The 18,830-nt window shown below is 38.7% G+C and overlaps 1 protein-coding gene across 1 annotated transcript in view; it reads right to left on the bottom strand.

The window, feature by feature from the left end:
* Positions 1-18,830, bottom strand: part of LOC124607053 (WD repeat-containing protein 3) — a 134,524-nt gene that overhangs the window by 79,931 nt on the left and 35,763 nt on the right. The window contains exons 3-5 of the mRNA XM_047139229.1: positions 18,356-18,565; positions 13,922-14,119; positions 11,519-11,707 (exon numbers count right to left, since the gene is read on the bottom strand). Coding sequence (XP_046995185.1) covers positions 11,519-11,707; positions 13,922-14,119; positions 18,356-18,565 — 597 coding nt within the window. The remainder of the gene's footprint in view (positions 1-11,518; positions 11,708-13,921; positions 14,120-18,355; positions 18,566-18,830) is intronic.

Here is an 18,830-nt window from a genome sequence, read left to right on the forward strand (position 1 = left end):
CAAGACAACAGGTATCATCCAGGGTACACTAATTACAATAGTAATAACAATAATCAACGAAACCACTGACAACCAATAACACAGCAGTCAAACAGTAATTGGCATCCTAACACAGGAACCAATACACAATCAGCTGGCGCTCCTGCACCACCGAACAGTGCCACTGAACACAACTGGAGGCAACAGCCACCAGTAAGAATTATAGAAGTGGTGGGCAACACTATGCCCAGCACTACAGAGGCATTATAAACTAAATGCGACCTCATACAGACCTCATATGGCGGTCGTGGAAGAACCAGGGGGCAAATGTCATAAAAGCCTGTATTTAATAAGACATAATCAGGAAAACCCCCCCACGAACCATGGACCTTGCCATTGGTGGGGAGGCTTGCGTGCCTCAGCGATACAGATCGCCATACCGTAGGTGCAACCACAACGGAGGGGTATCTGTTGAGAGGCCAGACTAACGTGTGGTTCCTGAAGAGGGGCAGCAGCCTTTTCAGTAGTTGCAGGGACAACAGTCTGGATGATGGACTGATCTGGCCTTGTAACAATAACCAAAACGGCCTTGCTGTGCTGGTACTGCGAACGGCTGACAGCAAGGGGAAACTACAGCCATAATTTTTCCCGACGGCATGCAGCTCTACTGTATGGTTAAATGATGACGGCGTCCTCTTGGGTAAAATATTCCGGAGGTAAAATAGTCCCCCATTCGGATCTCTGGGAGGGGACTACTCAAGAGGACGTCGTCATCAGGAGAAAGAAAACTGGCGTTCTACAGATCGGAGTTTGGAATGTCAGATCCCTTAATCGGGCAGGTAGGTTAGAAAATTTAAAAAGGGAAATGGATAGGTTAAAGTTAGATATAGTGGGAATTAGTGAAGTTCGGTGGCAGGAGGAACAAGACTTTTGATCAAGCGAGTACAGGGTTATAAATACAAAATCAAATAGGGGTAATTCAGGAGTAGGTTTAATAATGAATAAAAAAAATAGGAATGCAGGTAAGCTACTATAAACAGCATAGTGAATGCATTATTGTGGCCAAGATAGACACGAAGCCCACACCTACTACAGTAGTACAAGTTTATATGCCAACTAGCTCTGCAGATGACGAAGAAATTGAAGAAATGTATGATGAAATAAAAGAAATTATTCAGATAGTGAAGGGAGGTGAAAATTTAATAGTCATGGATGACTAGAACTCGGTAGTAGGAAAAGGGAGAGAAGGAAACGTAGTAGGTGAATATGGATTGCGGCTAAGAAACGAAAGAGGATGTCGCCTGGTAGAATTTTGCACAGAGCATAACTTAATCATAGCTAACACTTGGTTCAAGAATCATAAAAGAAGGTTGTATACATAGAAGAATCCTGGAGATACTAGAAGGTATCAGATAGATTATATAATGGTAAGACAGAGATTTAGGAACCAGGTTTTAAATGCAGGGATGGCCAGAGGACAAATGTAAGGATGTAGAGGGTTATCTCACTAGGGGTAAGATAGATACTGCCTACAGGAGACCTTTGGAGAATAGGTGCATGAATATCAAGAGCTCAGATGGAAACACAGTTCTAAGCAAAGAAGGGAAAGCAGAATGGTGGAGGGAGTATATAGAGGGCCTATACAAGGGCAATGTACTTGAGGACAATATTCTGGAAATGGAAGAGGATGTAGATGAAGATGAAATGGGAGATACGATACTGCGTGAAGAGTTTGGCACAGCACTGAAAGACTTGAGTCGAAACAAGGGCCCGGGAGTAGACAACATTCCATTAGAACTACTGACGGCCTAGGGAGAGCCAGTCCTGACAAAACTCTACCATCTGGTGAGCAAGATGTACGAGACAGGCGAAATACCCTCAGACTTCAAGAAGAATATAATAATTCCAATCCCAAAGAAAGCAGGTGTTGACAGATGTGAAAATTACCGAACTATCAGTTTAATAAGTCATGGCTGCAAAATACTAACGTGAATTCTTTACAGACGAATGGAAAAACTAGTAGAAGCCGACCTTGGGGAAGATCAGTTTGGATTCCGTAGAAATATTGGAACACGTGAGACAATACTGACCCTACGGCTTATCTTAGAAGCTAGATTAAAGGAAAGGCAAACCTACGATTCTAGCATTTGTACACTTAGAGAAAGCTTTTGACAATGTTGACTGGAATACTCTCTTTCAAATTCTGAAGGTGTCAGGGGTAAAATATAGGGAGCGAAAGGCTATTTACAATTTGTATAGAAACCAAATGGCAGTTATAAGAGTTGAGGGGCATGAAAGGGAAGCAGTGGTTGGGAAGGGAGTGAGACAGGGTTGTAGCCTCTCCCCGATGTTATTCAATCTGTATATTGAGCAAGCAGTAAAGGAAACAAAAGAAAAATTCGGAGTAGCTATTAAAATCTATGGAGAAGAAATAAAAACTTTGAGGTTCGCCGATGACATTGTAATTCTGTCAGAGACAGCAAAGGACTTGGAAGAGCAGTTGAACGGAATGGATAGTGTCTTGAAGTGAGGGTATAAGATGAACATCAACAAAAGCAAAACGAGGATAATGGAATGTAGTCGAATTAAGTCGGGTGATGTTGAGGGTATTAGATTAGGAAATGAGACACTTATAGTAGTAAAGGAGTTTTGCTATTTGGGGAGCAAAATAACTGATGATGGTCGAAGTAGAGAGGATATAAAATGTAGACTGGCAATGGGAAGGAAAGCGTTTCTGAAGAAGAGAAATTTGTTCACATCGAGTATTGATTTAAATGTCAGGAAGTCGTTTTTGAAAGTATTTGTATGGAGTGTAGCCATGTATGGAAGTGAAACATGGACGATAAATAGTTTAGACAAGAAGAGAATAGAAGCTTTCGAAATGTGGTGCTATAGGAGAATGCTGAATATTAGATGGGTAGATCACATAACTAATGAGGAGGTGTTGAATAGGATTGGGGAGAAGAGAAGTTTGTGGCACAACTTGACTAGAAGAAAGGATCGGTTGGTAGGACATGTTCTGAGGCATCAAGGGATCACAAATTTAGCATTGAAGGGCAGCGTGGAGGATAAAAATCGTAGAGGGAGACCAAGAGATGAATACACTAAGCAGATTCAGAAGGATGTAGGTTGCAGTAGGTACTGGGAGATGAAGAAGCTTGCACAGGATAGAGTAGCATGGAGAGCTGCATCAAACCAGTCTCAGGACTGAAGACCACAACAACAACAATCAGGAAAAAATCTGAGTGATGATCTTTGCAAAGAAAACCATTTGTATAAACTAACAGAAAAGGAAACACTCCAAGCTTCATTTCACACAGTAGTAGGTGAGATACCAACCAGAGCTACTGTTGACACAGGCCCAGCTACAAATTGTATGGCTTTAGAATTCTGTAATAAGATTTGTGAACTTCAGACACCATATATGCTGCTGGTACACAATTGTAGGATCATGGGTGCATTTGGAAATAAGTCAAAGGGAGTACATATGCAGACTCATGTATTAGTTGAGGCAGGTAATGGAACTATAGAGAGCACATTTCTGGTTTGTGAAGGTTTATCAGTGTGCTGCATATGGGGAGTAGATTTCTTACAAGAAAGAGATGCAGTAATTGACATTTCTTGTGGCAAATGTGTATTAAAAGTGAATGGGAAGGGGATAGCCCTACCACTCATTAAAAGGAAGCCGGTTCACAGTAAGTTATGTCAAGAAGTCCAAATCTAATACGTAAAAATGGAGGTAATTTTATGTGACAATCAATTTCCTATGTTGCCAAATCAAACACAGCCCAGTCAACAGGAATTTGATGTACAGTCAGACAGGAAATATGAAGCAAAGGTTACGAATCAGTTTATTTAAACACAAAACGAACTGATTAACCTTTTAAACACACACACACACACATATATATATATATATATATATATATATATATATATATATATATATATATATATATATATATATAAAAAACAAAGATGAGGTGACTTACCGAACAAAAGCGCTGGCAGGTCGATAGACACACAAACAAACACAAACATACACACAAAATTCAAGCTTTCGCAACAAACTGTTGCCTCATCAGGAAAGAGGGAAGGAGAGGGGAAGACGAAAGGAAGTGGGTTTTAAGGGAGAGGGTAAGGAGTCATTCCAATCCCGGGAGCGGAAAGACTTACCTTAGGGGGAAAAAAGGACAGGTATACACTCGCACACACGCACATATCCATCCACACATACAGACACAAGCAGACATATTTAAATGTTTCCCTCTATTATATATATATATATATAAAAAACAAAGATGATGTGACTTACCAAATGAAAGTGCTGGCAGGTCGACAGACGCACAAACAAACACAAACATACACACAAAATTCAAGCTTTCGCAACAAACTGTTGCCTCATCAGGAAAGAAGGAAGGAGAGGGAAAGACGAAAGGATGTGGGTTTTAAGGGAGAGGGTAAGGAGTCATTCCAATCCCGGGAGCGGAAAGACTTACCTTAGGGGGAAAAAAGGACAGGTATACACTCGCACACACACACATATCCATCCACACATACAGACACAAGCAGACATATTTAAAGACAAAGAGTTTGGGCAGAGATGTCATTCGAGGCGGAGGTGTAGAGGCAAAGAAGTTGTTGAAAGACAGGTGAGGTATGAGTGGCGGCAAGTTGAAATTAGCGGAGATTGAGGCCTGGCGGATAACGAGAAGAGAGGATATACTGAAGGGCAAGTTCCCATCTCCGGAGTTCGGATAGGTTGGTGTTGGTGGGAAGTATCCATATAACCCGGACGGTGTAACACTGTGCCAAGATGTGCTGGCCGTGCACCAACGCATGTTTAGCCACAGGGTGATCCTCATTACCAACAAACACTGTCTGCCTGTGTCCATTCATGCGAATGGACAGTTTGTTGCTGGTCATTCCCACATAGAATGCATCACAGTGTAGGCAGGTCAGTTGGTAAATTACGTGCGTGCTTTCACACGTGGCTCTGCCTTTGATCGTGTACACCTTCCGGGTTACAGGACTGGAGTAGGTGGTGGTGGGAGGGTGCATGGGACAGGTTTTACACCGGGGCGGTTACAAGGGTGGGAGCCAGAGGGTAGGGAAGTTGGTTTGGGGATTTCATAGGGATGAACTAACAGGTTACGAAGGTTAGGTGGACGGCGGAGAGACACTCTTGGCGGAGTGGGGAGGATCTCATGAAGGATGGATCTCATTTCAGGGCAGGATTTGAGAAAGTCGTATCCTTGCTGGAGAGCCACATTCAGAGTCTGGTCCAGTCCCGGAAAGTATCCTGTCACAAGTGGGGCACTTTTGTGGTTCTTCGGTGGGGGATTCTGGGTTTGAGGGGATGAGGAAGTGGCTCTGGTTATTTGCTTCTGTACCAGGTCGGGAGGGTAGTTGCGGGATGCGAAAGCTGTTGTCAGGTTGTTGGTGTAATGATTCAGAGATTCCGGACTGGAGCAGATTTGTTTGCCATGAAGACCTAGGCTGTAGGGAAGGGACTGTTTGATGTGGAATGGGTGGCAGCTGTCATAATGGAGGTACTGTTGCTTGTTGGTGGGTTTGATGTGGACGGACGTGTGAAGTTGGCCATTGGACAGGTGGAGGTCAACGTCAAGGAAAGTGGCATGGGATTTGGAGTAGGACCAGGTGAATCTGATGGAACCAAAGGAGTTGAGGTTGGAGAGGAAATTCTGGAGTTCTTCTTCACTGTGAGTCCAGATCATGAAGATGTCATCAATAAATCTGTACCAAACTTTGGGTTGGCAGACCTGGGTAACCAAGAAGACTTCCTCTAAGCGACCCATGAATAGGTTGGCGTACGAGGGGGCCATCCTGGTACCCATGGCTGTTCCCTTTAATTGTTGGTATGTCTGGCCTTCAAAAGTGAAGAAGTTGTGGGTCAGGATGAAGCTGGCTAAGGTAATGAGGAAAGAGGTTTTAGGTAGGGTGGCAGGTGATCGGCATGAAAGGAAATGCTCCATCGCAGCGAGGCCCTGGACGTGCGAAATATTTGTGTATAAGGAAGTATATATATATATGATGAAAAGACCAGTATAATTAAAGGATATGGGTATATAATTCAAGTAAAGCCACACAAAACATTTTGCCTGTACTGTCCCATGAGCCAACATAGGAGCTGTATTGAATGAAATCCGTCGCATGTTACAACAGGATATAAAGAAATATTTTACTGAGTAAACATTTCCTAGAGTGGATGTAGATATTATGAGAACTTGTAAATATGTTAGTAGTAAGCCAGTGTACATAGTAGTCTTAAGACAAATTTATTTTCTTCATGTGCATAAGTAGATCTTTAGTGAACCTTCTGCTGAACAACAAACTTTCACATTGATAGAAGAAGTTCAGAAATAATCTTTTAAGTAAATTAATTTCATTAATATAATGAAGAGAGAAGTAACAAGAATCTTATTTTGATGTAATCTTAGTAACATTTTCATGGATGCAATTTTTCCATTTCTTTTGCTATGCAATTCTAAGTAAAGAAAGTAAGGCAGAGGCCATACACATGATAAAGATTTCTATTGGTAGAATTTAAGTTTTGTACAGATGCAATGGTTAGTGTTATAAAATAATTTTCTGTTTATGCCTAGAATGTAGTTTGCAAACATAAACAGCAAGCTACTGAATATCTGAAACTAGGCTTTACAAGTAGCTTCAGGTACATGAATACGTCACTCACTTCACCAAAAGAAATAACTTCCATAATAAATTTTTTAAAAACAAAGCATTCTAGTGCTTACGATGAAATAACAACAAAGTTAATTAAGGCGTGTTCTTGTGAGTTTAGTACAATTCTATGTTACTTGTGTAACCAGTCAATTATAACTGGGACATTTCCTGACTGGCTAAAATATGCAGATGTTAAGCCTCTATTCAAGAAAGGGGTTAGAGAGATGCCAGCAAACTACAAACCGATTTCACTTTTGCCAGCATTCACAAAAATTTTAGAAAAAGTAATGTACAGGCAGCTTCTCAACCATCTGACCACAAATAACGTATTATCAAGAACACAGTTTGGATTTCTGAAGGGTTCTGATATCGAGAAGGCTATTTACACCTGCAGTGAAAATGTACTTAATTTGTTAAATAACAAATTACAAGCAGCAGGTGTTTTCTGTGATTTGTCATAGGCATTTGATTGTGTGAACCACAACATCCTTTTAAATAAATTAGAATTCTATGGTGTCACGGGTAGTGCTGCAAAATGGTTCAAGTCATACCTCGGTAACAGGAAACAAAGGGTGTCAGTGCAAGGAACTAGTGAATCAAGTCATCAGTCATCATCAGAATAGGAAGAAATTACATGTGGTGTCCCACAAGGATCCATCTTAGGGGCATTGCTTTTTCTTGTGTACATTAATGATATCTCATCAGTTACACTGCCAGAAGTAGAGTTCGTTTTGTTTGCAGATGACACAAGTATTGCAATAAATAGTATGTCGAGTGTAGTTCTAGAAAGATCTGCTAATGATATTTTCATGGATATTAATAAATGGTTTAAAGCCAACTCACTGACATTAAACTTCGAAAAGACTCACTATATGCAATTCAGAACCTGTAAGAGGTTTCCACCCAGCATATGCATAAAGTATGAAGAAGAGCAGATAGAAGAGGTTGACAGTCTTAAATTCCTGGGATTACAGCTTGATAATAAATTCAGTTGGGAGGAGCACACCACAGAACTGCAGAAACGCCTTAACAAATCTGTATTTGCAATTCGAGTGTTAGCTGACATAGGCGACATAAAAATGAAAAAGCTTGCATACATTGCCTACTTTCATTCCATAATGTCATATGGTATAATATTTTGGGGTAACTCTTCAAGTCAAACAAAAGTTTTCAGAGTCCAATAGCATGTAATACGTATTATTTGTGGAGTAAATTCACGGACGTCATGTAGAAACCTCTTCAAAGAACTGCGTATACTAACTATTGCCTCTCAGTATATTTACTCCTCAATGAAATTTGTCCTAAATAATATATCTCTCTTTCCAACAAACAGCTCAGTTCATACATACACTACCAGGAACAAAAATGATCTGCACAAGGACTTAAAAGCACTTATTTTAGTTCAAAAAGGGGTCCACTACTCAGGAACACTCATCTTCAATAATTTGCCAGAAAACATAAAAAATTTAGTTACAAATAAAGATCAGTTTAAAAGGAGCCTGAAAGACTTACTAGTGGCCAACTCCTTCTACTCCATTGACAAATTTTTTAATAGGAACAAATGATGTATTGTATATATTCATACTATTAGTATTGTTATTTCAGCTTTTTAAAAAAAATTAATTTAAATAAAAATAAAATTAAATTAAAAGGACATGTTCCACATCCACGAGCATCTCCTCAGCACGGATCTATGGATTGAAAAACTAACCTAATCTAATCACTGTGGGTCGTGTTTTAAAGTGAAGTGATAAAGCTAGTGAGATTTTATTCTGATAGAAGTGAAATGGCAACATTGTGCCATAAGCGGATTCATATTCTGCGCTAATTCTCGCGACTAATTTAAATGGCACACACCAGTTTGTGTGAGGCAAAAACAGTCAGTGAGGTCTTTAGCTCCAGTAGTAATAAACAAACTTGCATTACATGACAAAATGATGTAAAGCTAGGGTTCACTACTGTAAACAGCCACACAACTAAATTAATGTCATGAAGAACTGTAAGAGGAAAAAGTTAGAAAGGTATAGAATATGAACACTATGTAAATGATACAGTTGGTAGCAACAACAGAGTACATAAGCTGTGGGATTTTTCTTTGAGCACATTTGTAAGTAACATGACACGAACGGACACGTTCAGAGTAATAAGTTGTCAATGGCAAACAGAACTGTCAATGGTGAAGTAGTGCACGTAAATTTGCATTTCATGGGAGGACTCTTTATACAAGAGCAAAAAGAAATATGTGTGATCAAGAGACATTGTATGTCTGATAATACAATTTCGCCTGGTGAAATAAATACAGACACATTGCACAAATGTCCACTGGATGGCACTCTTAGTGGCAAGTGAACTTAATTTGTTTACTCACCCAGATGACAGCACTGAAGTGATGTAATGATCCACTAAAGTGGAACACAGTGAACTGTTGTTACATGGAACTCAGATAGTATGTATCATGCATAAACTGTGGAACAAACTGTAGCACTGGAACTTTATGGATGTGATGTCACATGTGACTACTACAAGCCAATACAAAGCTAAGTGCTTAAGAAACGAAAACTTTGATAAACACTTTGCAAACATGTGTAATGTACGGTATTCTGCAGACATTAATGAATGTGCAGAAACCGAAACTAACATGCATGTGTTAGTGCAGTAACAGTGCAGATGTCAACTGACAATAAAATGCATGAACAAAAACCATACATTAGACCCAAAGCTATCACTGAACAAACTGATGTAAATTAAGTGTTGCAAGTGATTTCAACTACCGACTAATAAAATTCTCTTTAGGGATTGTGTATTAAAAATTGTGTTACTGGCCCCAATCTACGGATGTTTCATGTAACCCTGTATCCTGAGCTGACTGGATCATGTCGAGCACAACCAGCCCAGAACTCCGCATTCTTCTTGCAGACAACGCAGATCGCCATGGTGCACACGTATGCAGATTTGTCAACATCACGAGCACGCCGTCGTGACCACTCTACACCACAGCAACGGCGAATGCCGCAGCCCGACTGACTTCACCTACAATGCATCACCTTTATAACCATTGAGCAAGAATGAATAATGTTCAACTTAGTGATTATTGCAAACTGTTTCAAAAAAACCCACGTATTTCTGGAATGAAAACCCATACGATGATTCCTAAAAATTACCACCTTAATGTTTTTCTAATGATGTAATTTGTTCATCCTGATTAATTGTACTGAATGATCTGATTTTGTCAATGTGTAACATTTTTAAATTCTATGAGAAAGGAATTGGATGCCTATGCCTTACTGTCTTTTCCCCAGGTTCCAGCAAGATCGCACCCGAATGGGAAGACAAAGTACATTCCTGGCAATGCTAAAACAGGCTCCAGCTCAAACGAATGAAATGATAAAAAAAGGGACTATCTAAAGACTAAAACTTAATGAAGTGATGAAAAGTTTTAGAACTTTTTACAACTTTAAAAACCTTTAAAAATTTATGGGGTTGTGTAATGTTCCCACAAGTGTTAGTGGATGTCGTGACTGTGTTTGCATGCAGTAGCACTGAGACGATTTTATCACTGCTTAATAGACACTGCGATTACAATAAAACTTCTCTGTAAATTACAGTATCTATGTAATGTTAAATGAAGCAGACCAGCAACTTTTTGTTCTCTCTCTTCTTGATCAGCCATTGTCCGGTACACTTGCAGTTAAGCAGAGATTCTGTTATTTGTGCTCATTTTGCATAATAATAATTATTTAATTTCATTGTGTTTATCATTATGACTAATCATACCTTTTTTCCTCAGTTTTTTCATGAATTTGATAAGTAAATGTGGCTTACTTTGTTCGGGGATGTCTACTGGTGAATGACCACATATTAATGGTACCAGTCAGTGGAATACGACTGGTCTGCTTTCAAAGTAGAACCTGCATCTAAAATTTCACCTTTTGCAAAACGAAGTCCGATAGCTTTTAGGTGTAAATCACGTCCCAAAATTCTACTTGCCAACAGACAATCCCAGTAGAGAAGCCTAGTTAAAAAATATGGTGGTAATTAAATTCCAAAACTTCAATATTTAATTTAGCTATAATTGTGAGAGTCTTTCTGTTGTGCCTATCTGCAACTCAGCATCTCCGTTATGTGGTGAGTAGCAACTTCTCATAATATTGTAGACAAAGTTAAGGTATTCTGCTACCTTGGAAGCAAAAAAAAAAAACTTGACAAATGAAGGAAATGTGGCACAGAAAGCAGACTAACACAGCAAAGAGGACACTCCTAGCCAAAAGAACACTGCCAATATCAAAGATAGGATTTAATCTGAGTAAGAAATTTCTAAGAATGTACATTTGGAGCACAGCATTGTACGGCGGTATGGAATATGGAAAAACTGGAAAAAAAAAGAATCAAATTATTCTGAGATGTGGTGCGACAGAAGGATGTTCAAAATTAGGTAGAATGATAAGTAATGAGGAAGATCTCCTCAAAATCAGAGAACACAACAGTTGGAATCAGAGTGAGTTGCAAAGGGTAAAAACTGTAGGAAAGATAGTTACTGGAATACATTCAATAAATGCCCGAGGAAGTAGGCTGCAAGTGCTACTTTAGGATGAAGAGGCTGGCACAGGAGAGATATCTGTGGCAGGCCTCATCAAACGAGTCAGAGGACTGATGAAAAAGCAGAGAGAGAGAGAGAGAGAGAGAGAGAGAGGGAGAGAGAGAGAGAGTAGCAATACATGCGATTTTGGAATCTGATTGAATTCTCAAAAATATTCCTTTTAATCAGTCTTCAGAATATACACATTACTAGTGCAATCAATTTATACTTCCTAGCTTAAATATAACTGTGACTCACCAACATATCACTATCAACGTCTTCTCCAGTAAGAAAACCTTCTGTATTGGAATGTTTCACATTATTGTCAATATTTTCAGAATTGTCACCATGGACTTCTCTGAAAGTAATATTCCACACTCGCAGTTCATTATCATTGCATCCAGTTACCAAGTATTTATCTTCTTTCATCAATTCAAATCCCCAGACCTAGTGAGTGAGAAAAAGAGAGAGAGAGTGAGTTTATTTATGTCTTTAATTTACTAACGAAGCTTCACACTCTCGGAAGCATGACACAGGAGTGTAAAAAGAGTCCAAAAATATAAAAGAAAATCAATGTTTCAGTTATAATAAGGTTTACTAGTGCCTGTATTTACTAACTCTACTGATAGCTGAAGGTCTCTATTGCTTTATGATAAATAACCGAATTATACTGGAGATCTTCAATCACTACCAGGATGTGTCATAACAATAAATAGTTCCTTTCATCCAAATCAATGCACAATAGACGTCTGGAAAAGAACTAGCATTCCTTTTATATCATGACATTCTCATACCACAAAAAATATATTTTATCCAAATCAGCTTTGACCACATTATGATAAATTATGTTATAAGATCCAAGAAAACAACATTTTAAATGACTCAACACCGACATAATAATTTTGAACTAAAGATTTATTCTGAACACATCACTCATATATCCAAAAAAGATTTTATTAGTATGTGTGATATGAGGCCGAGTGCCGAAGTGACATAGTAGCCAAATACTAAACAGGCAGTATAAAAACCATCAGGAACCTTGCACTACTAGCAGAAACCTTAACGGTCCACCAGTCAGTTCACACAATTCTGCCACCTAAAGATTACTTCAAATAAATGTATTACAATCCTGGTAATGGCATTCTCTCCTGGATGAATCCGTGACCTTACTGACCACAATCCTTAATCTTATATATGAGATCTTAATATTTACACCAAATACACTGCTTGCCTCCCTACTCAGGAAAATCCAATTTTTCTGAGGAGACAAACTGAAAATACTTAAAATGACAACAAAAAGTACACTATGTGATCAAAAGTATCCGGACAAGCCCAAAAACATACGTTTTTCATATTAGGTGCATTGTACTGCCACCTACTGCCAGGTACTCCATATCAAAGACCTCAGTAGTCATTAGACATCATGAGAGAGCAGAATGGGGCAGTCCGCGGAGCTCATGGACTTCGAACGTGGTCAGGTAATTGGGTGTCACTTGTGTCATACGTCTGTGCACGAGATTTCCACATTCCTAAACATCAATAGATCCACTGTTTCCGATGTGATAGTGAAGTGAAAATGTGAAGGGACACATACAGCGCAAAAGCATACAGGACAAGCTCCTCTGTTGACTGACAGAGACTGCCGACAGCCAAAGAGGGTCTTAATGTGTAACAGGCAGACATCTATCCAGACCATCACACAGGAGTTCCAAACTGCTTCATGGTCCACTGCAAGTACTATGACAGTTAGATGGGAGGTGAGAAAACTCGGATTACATGGTTGAGTGGCTGCTCATAAGCCACACATCACACCGGTAAATACCAAATGACAGCTAGCTTGGCATAAGGAGCATAAACATTGGACGACTGAACAGTGGAAAAAAGTGTGTGGAGTGACAACTCACAGTACACAATGTGGCAATCAGATGGCAGGGTGCGGGTATGGCGAATGCCCAGTGGACGTCATCTGCCTGCATGTGTAGTGCCAACAGTAAAATTCGGACATGGTGGTGTTATGGTGTGGTCTTGATTTTCATGGAGGGGGCTTGCACCCGTCGTTTTTTTGCATGGCACTATCACAGCACGGGCCTACATTGATGTTTTAAGCACCTTCTTCCTTCCCACTGTTGAAGTGCAATTTGGGGATGGTGACTGCATCTTTCAACACGGTCGAGCACCTTTTCATAATGCACGGCCTGTGGCGGAGCGGTTACACGACAAAAACATCCCTGTAACGGACTGGCCTGCACAAAGTCCTGACCTGAATCCTGTAGAACACCTTTGGGACATTTTGGAATGCCGACTTCATGCCAGGCCTCACCGACCAACATCGTTACCTCTAATCAGTGCAGCACTCCGTGAAGAACGGGCTGCCATTCCCCAAGAAACCTTCCAGCACCTGTTTGAACGTATGCCTGCGAGAGTGGAAGTTGTCATCAAGGTTAAGGGTGGGCCAATACCAAATTGAATTCCAGCATTAGCGATGGAGGGCGTCACAAACTTGTAAGTCATTTTCAGCCAGGTGTCCGGATACTTTTGATCACATAGTGTATAAGAAAAAGTCGTGACATATGGAACCTGTGCTATTTTAGAGAATGATCATTGGATTATGTCTTACCCAGAAATTAAATAAAATGCAGGAAATAAACATTGGAAATGTACCTCTGACTTATGGCCAACAAGGGTCTTGAAGCAATGCGCAGTATCTAAATCCCAAAATTTAATGAAGGTATCTTTGGAACTGCTGATGAGAAAGTTGTGATCTGTCATAAACCTGACATTTGTAACAACACCTTTATGTCCTGTAAGTCTATGGAGACCAGTCTCTGCAACAACATCCCACACGATCACATCTGTGTCCTGCAAATCAGAAATTCTATAAAGTAGTACACTCTAACACATACACACACACACACACACACACACACACACACACACACACACACACAATTAAACAACTACACATTCAGAAATTCCTCTCCCAAATAGAGTTGTCAAGCAGTTACGATCTAAGTTTGTGTTTAAAGTTAATCTGATTATCAGTTGTTAACTTTATTATTCTCATCAGTGAGTAAAAGGTACATGAGTTTTATGGCTGTATATCTCACACCTTTCTGTGCCCTCTAAGGGTGAATGACAGGTACTGTAAGTAATTTCTCCTTCTAACATTTTACTTATGAATGTTGCTGTTGATTCTGAACTGTGACTGAATCTTCTTCTCCTACTTCTTTTGCCTTTTCTCCTTTCATATACTGGGTAAGCAGTTATATGGTTGAGGCAATAGTAGTGGTGCTTGGTGGCTGGATATCCTTGCTGATCCCACCACTCACCCAGAGCAGGATCTGTGAACCCAATCTATTTGCATTTAGAATAAGTCTATGTTAAAATGTAAGAACGTTTTCTAAATGTTTAGAATACACCCAGGGCGAGATATGGTACCAGCCCAGTATTTACCAAGTTAAATGTAAGAAACCCTATCGAGACTGGTCAGCTCACCAGTCCTCATAATTAATCCGTGAGGTGGATTCAATCTGGGGCAGACTCGTCTCACCGTATCCTGAATCCTGAAAGTGGTGCTCTAATGCACTCAACTCTCTGAGCAGGTTGAACTTCATAAGGGAGTAAATCTACTACAGATATTATTTATCCTCCTATTTAGAATTTTATTGTTTTTAAATTTGTTGTAAATTTTCGTTCTCATATTTTAAGATGTTTAAGTGTGGTACAGTAGAACTCCAATCACCTGGTTTCTCTGGACTGGACCTGTTCTGGATAATCAATTATCCGCATAATTGGATAAATCATGAAAACAGCTCAAAAGAGTTAAAATTGTGTATGCATACTACTGTAATATTAATTCAATGATTACAAAAGGATGTTGTTTAGATTCTGTAGAGTACTGTACTTATATACGGTGTCAGTTGCTAAACATATATCAGTCAGAGACGGTTATTTTGTTGTCTTCAATCATTTTCATGCAGCTAAGTCTCACATCCATTTGACAGTTAGCAGCTGTATAAGGTCACACACCGGCTACAACTCAGTCCATGTCAGCACAGTGTCAAGACCTGAAAACGCCCCACCAGCTGACAGTCCTTCACCTAGTTCATTGACCTCACTTAAGAGTGATTTCATAGTCACTGAGATTCTGAGGAATCACTAGCAAGCCAGTCACCTATATCCTGTGCACTGCAATTGGAATGTCCAAGAATTTCCAAAAGGATGTGTGATATTTTGCCCTCTGCCACTTCTCTTCCTTCATCTTCCTTCTCACATTTCTTCTTTTGATAGGTGTCTTTCTGTACCTTATTTTTGATTGAAATGACTTTCAATTTATTTTTTTAATGTGGCTGTCTTCATCAAATTCCATGCTTCTGCCACCATGAAATAGTAGTCTTCTAAATTCAACTTTTGGTGATGAACCACAATTTTTTATAACTAAATGGTCCATGGCTGCGGCAAACTCACTATGTTTGGCGGCAAGAAGTGTGTTTTGAAACATCAATCTTTTCTACCAAGAAGGCTTTCTGTGGTGTGGGTGGGTGTACTGTCCAGAATTACCATTACCTTACTATCTTCTTTCCCTGTGGCCTTTTGTCCCCCCCCCCCCCCCTTTCACATATGAAAATTGAATCTTACCATTCAAAAAAAGAGTAGCAGCCAAAGATTGGGGTCTTTTTGTTTTTCCTAATAGAATGGGTATTTTGTACTTTCCTGTAGAGTTAGCACAGTTCCGCACAGTAAGGTGGTCTTTACTAACCTTATGGCCAGCAGGACTAGTATCCCTTTTAGAAGCTTAGATTGTTTCAGGTAAATCCTTCCAACTAAGGCATGTCTCACCTGCATTGTATAAAAATTCAGGGTCATAATATTCTGTTTCAATTTTGATTTTTTCAATAAAATTCTCTGCTGCTTTTGGTTCTGCTGGTTCTTTTTCATCACTTATATCTAACTCATAAATGCCGTCCCTTCCCTTGAATTTCCATAGCCAGTCTTTGCTTACTTTAAATGAAGACAAACTGTTCATTTCCTTGGCTAAAAGTTTAGCTTTTTTGCAAACAATCTGCCCTGAAACATGGTTGCCCAATGATCACTGCTGCAAAAACCATTTGAATATGGCCTCACAAGCTCTTTGTTTTCTGCTGTTTTCATAGTTTTTCTCAACAATCTTCCATCTTCATTCCCAAGGACAGATACAAATTTCAAAATTGAGGACTTAATAAAATAAAATAAAATAAAATAAAAGGGATCCAAAGTTGTTGATGTTCCGACACTAAACATGTCAGCTAACTGTTTACCACCCTTAACTTTGTTTACCACCCTTAACTTTGTTTAATTGTTCATGGACTTTTGCTTTATCTGCGGATATATAAGGTAACCCATTTCCTTTTAGAATGCATATGCCACACTGTAAATTAAAACTCACGCATAAAACAAAACAAGAGGTACGAAAGATGGAACTGAGCTGCACTGAACGATGGGCACTTTAAACACAACAGTGTGTGTATTGTGCATACAACAATGTGTTCACTGTATTTGTTGTTCACTGGAAGATTTTGTTTTTTAATACTTTCACTGCAGATTGATATTAGAATGATAAAGAAGTGTACACTGTACTGTATACTGTAGTAACTATCGAACGAAGCCAACAATTTTAGACATACAGGACAAACGTCTTTTTTCTCAAAGTGATCTGCATAACTGGTGATCCAAATAGTTAAGAATTCGGATAATTGGAGTTCCACTATGTTCTGATAATGTGGATAAAATTACTTTTATCTCTGTTTTTAAATGAACGATCTAAGTGATTCAGAATATGCAATACATTACTAGAGTATACTCAAACAACAATACCACATCTTATCATGGATTCAAAATTGCTGCAGCGCTTTTGTTTTTTCCTATTTATCGCTGTTAGAGATAGTGCATATTATTTACATAGCAAAGGTAAAGCTGCATACCATTTACTTTTTAGACATTTAATATGCATAATCCAGTTTAAATTCTTATCTATTTTCAACCCTAGGAATTTTACAGTTTCTGCTATGAACCGCTTTTCTTTAACTTCCTGACATTTTGATTTTTTGGTCTTGAACGGTACCACATGGATTTTTGAGATGTTATTGAGTGAATTAATGATGGAGACAGGAATTTTTATGTTTTACAGTATTAAATATCTTGTGAATCTTCCTCACTGGGAGACAAGCCACAGCACAACACTGTCCCTAATTGTGTACTTATCTACTCTGTGGGTTAGCAAAACATACTTACTGAGTCAAATGCTTTACTGAGATCACAGAAGATTTATGTAACTTTGCTGCTCTTGTTTAGCGATGATATGCTAATTTTATCAACAGCATTCTCGATTTTTATAGCATTAATGATCCATTTTAATATACTTTAATTTGCTGTGACACATTTTAAGTAAAAGGTTTTGGTAAAAACATTTATAAAACTGCTTGGGAACTTTTCAAGATTTATTATTTACTCAACAGACCAGTCTGATTAAGATCATTTGCAACAGTGGCCCTATAACATGACAATGTGGTCACATACCAACAAAAATTATTTCAGGGTACTTTATTGCTAACATTAAATGCTGATTAAATTAGATCACTGTTCTTAGACCACACATGGCACATATATAATATTGGAAATGTAATTCAATGAATGAAACGTAATTTATTGAACTAACACAAAATACTATATTGGATGTGGATAATTGTTTAATTGTTTATAATAACGTGTGTCTGGTAACATTTTACTGAAACCTAAGTTACAGCTGTATTTTTAATATTTCATTTCTCATTGATAATTTTTCCCTGTTAAAAAATTAATAGTGATGTAGTACCATAACTATCTATTTAATAAAAAGTCAAATGCATTGATGAATCCCACAAATCCAGAAAAAACATAAATATAAAATTTTTGTAATAAAAGTATCAATTCTTATTTTCACAGGTACATTCCTCTCAGCACTTCCATATGCTGGAGGCTATGGGTCGCATACATCTCCGCTATTGATAATTTAATGCTGTTAGCTTATGTACCAATAATCTTATTTGTAACATAATTTCATTATGATTAAAGACATACCTTTGATGCCGATGCTAATCTGTGACCAGCTGAATCATACGAAAGACAAGTAATGGCAGAACGATGTCCAGCAAAATTTGTAACATTCTCGCCAGTTTTTAGGTCAAAGACTTTGACCATTCCATCTGAATAACCGGCAGCCAAGTGCCTACAATCGGGACTGGCATTTAGATATCTGACCTCATGCTTATCACCTTCCAATACTTGAGCCTAGGAATGAAGATAAATGTGTGAACATCAGCTGACTTGACTACTAAAGTCAAACAAAAATGCTGAAAGCCACAGTGCACACATTAAAAATCTTGAGAAATGGGTGAAGATGAAATGAGTGTAAAACAACTGATCACAAACTGCTAAGATAAATGATTATAGCTTTGTGAGGTACGAGAGAAATAACAAAGAGAGCAGATTCAACAGAAGGAAGACAAAGTCACTCCAAACTAAAGTACCAGTTGAGATTTTTATTCCACATTCA

The sequence above is a fragment of the Schistocerca americana genome, chromosome 3 (genome assembly GCF_021461395.2).
Source record: "Schistocerca americana isolate TAMUIC-IGC-003095 chromosome 3, iqSchAmer2.1, whole genome shotgun sequence".
NCBI lineage: Eukaryota > Metazoa > Arthropoda > Insecta > Orthoptera > Acrididae > Schistocerca > Schistocerca americana.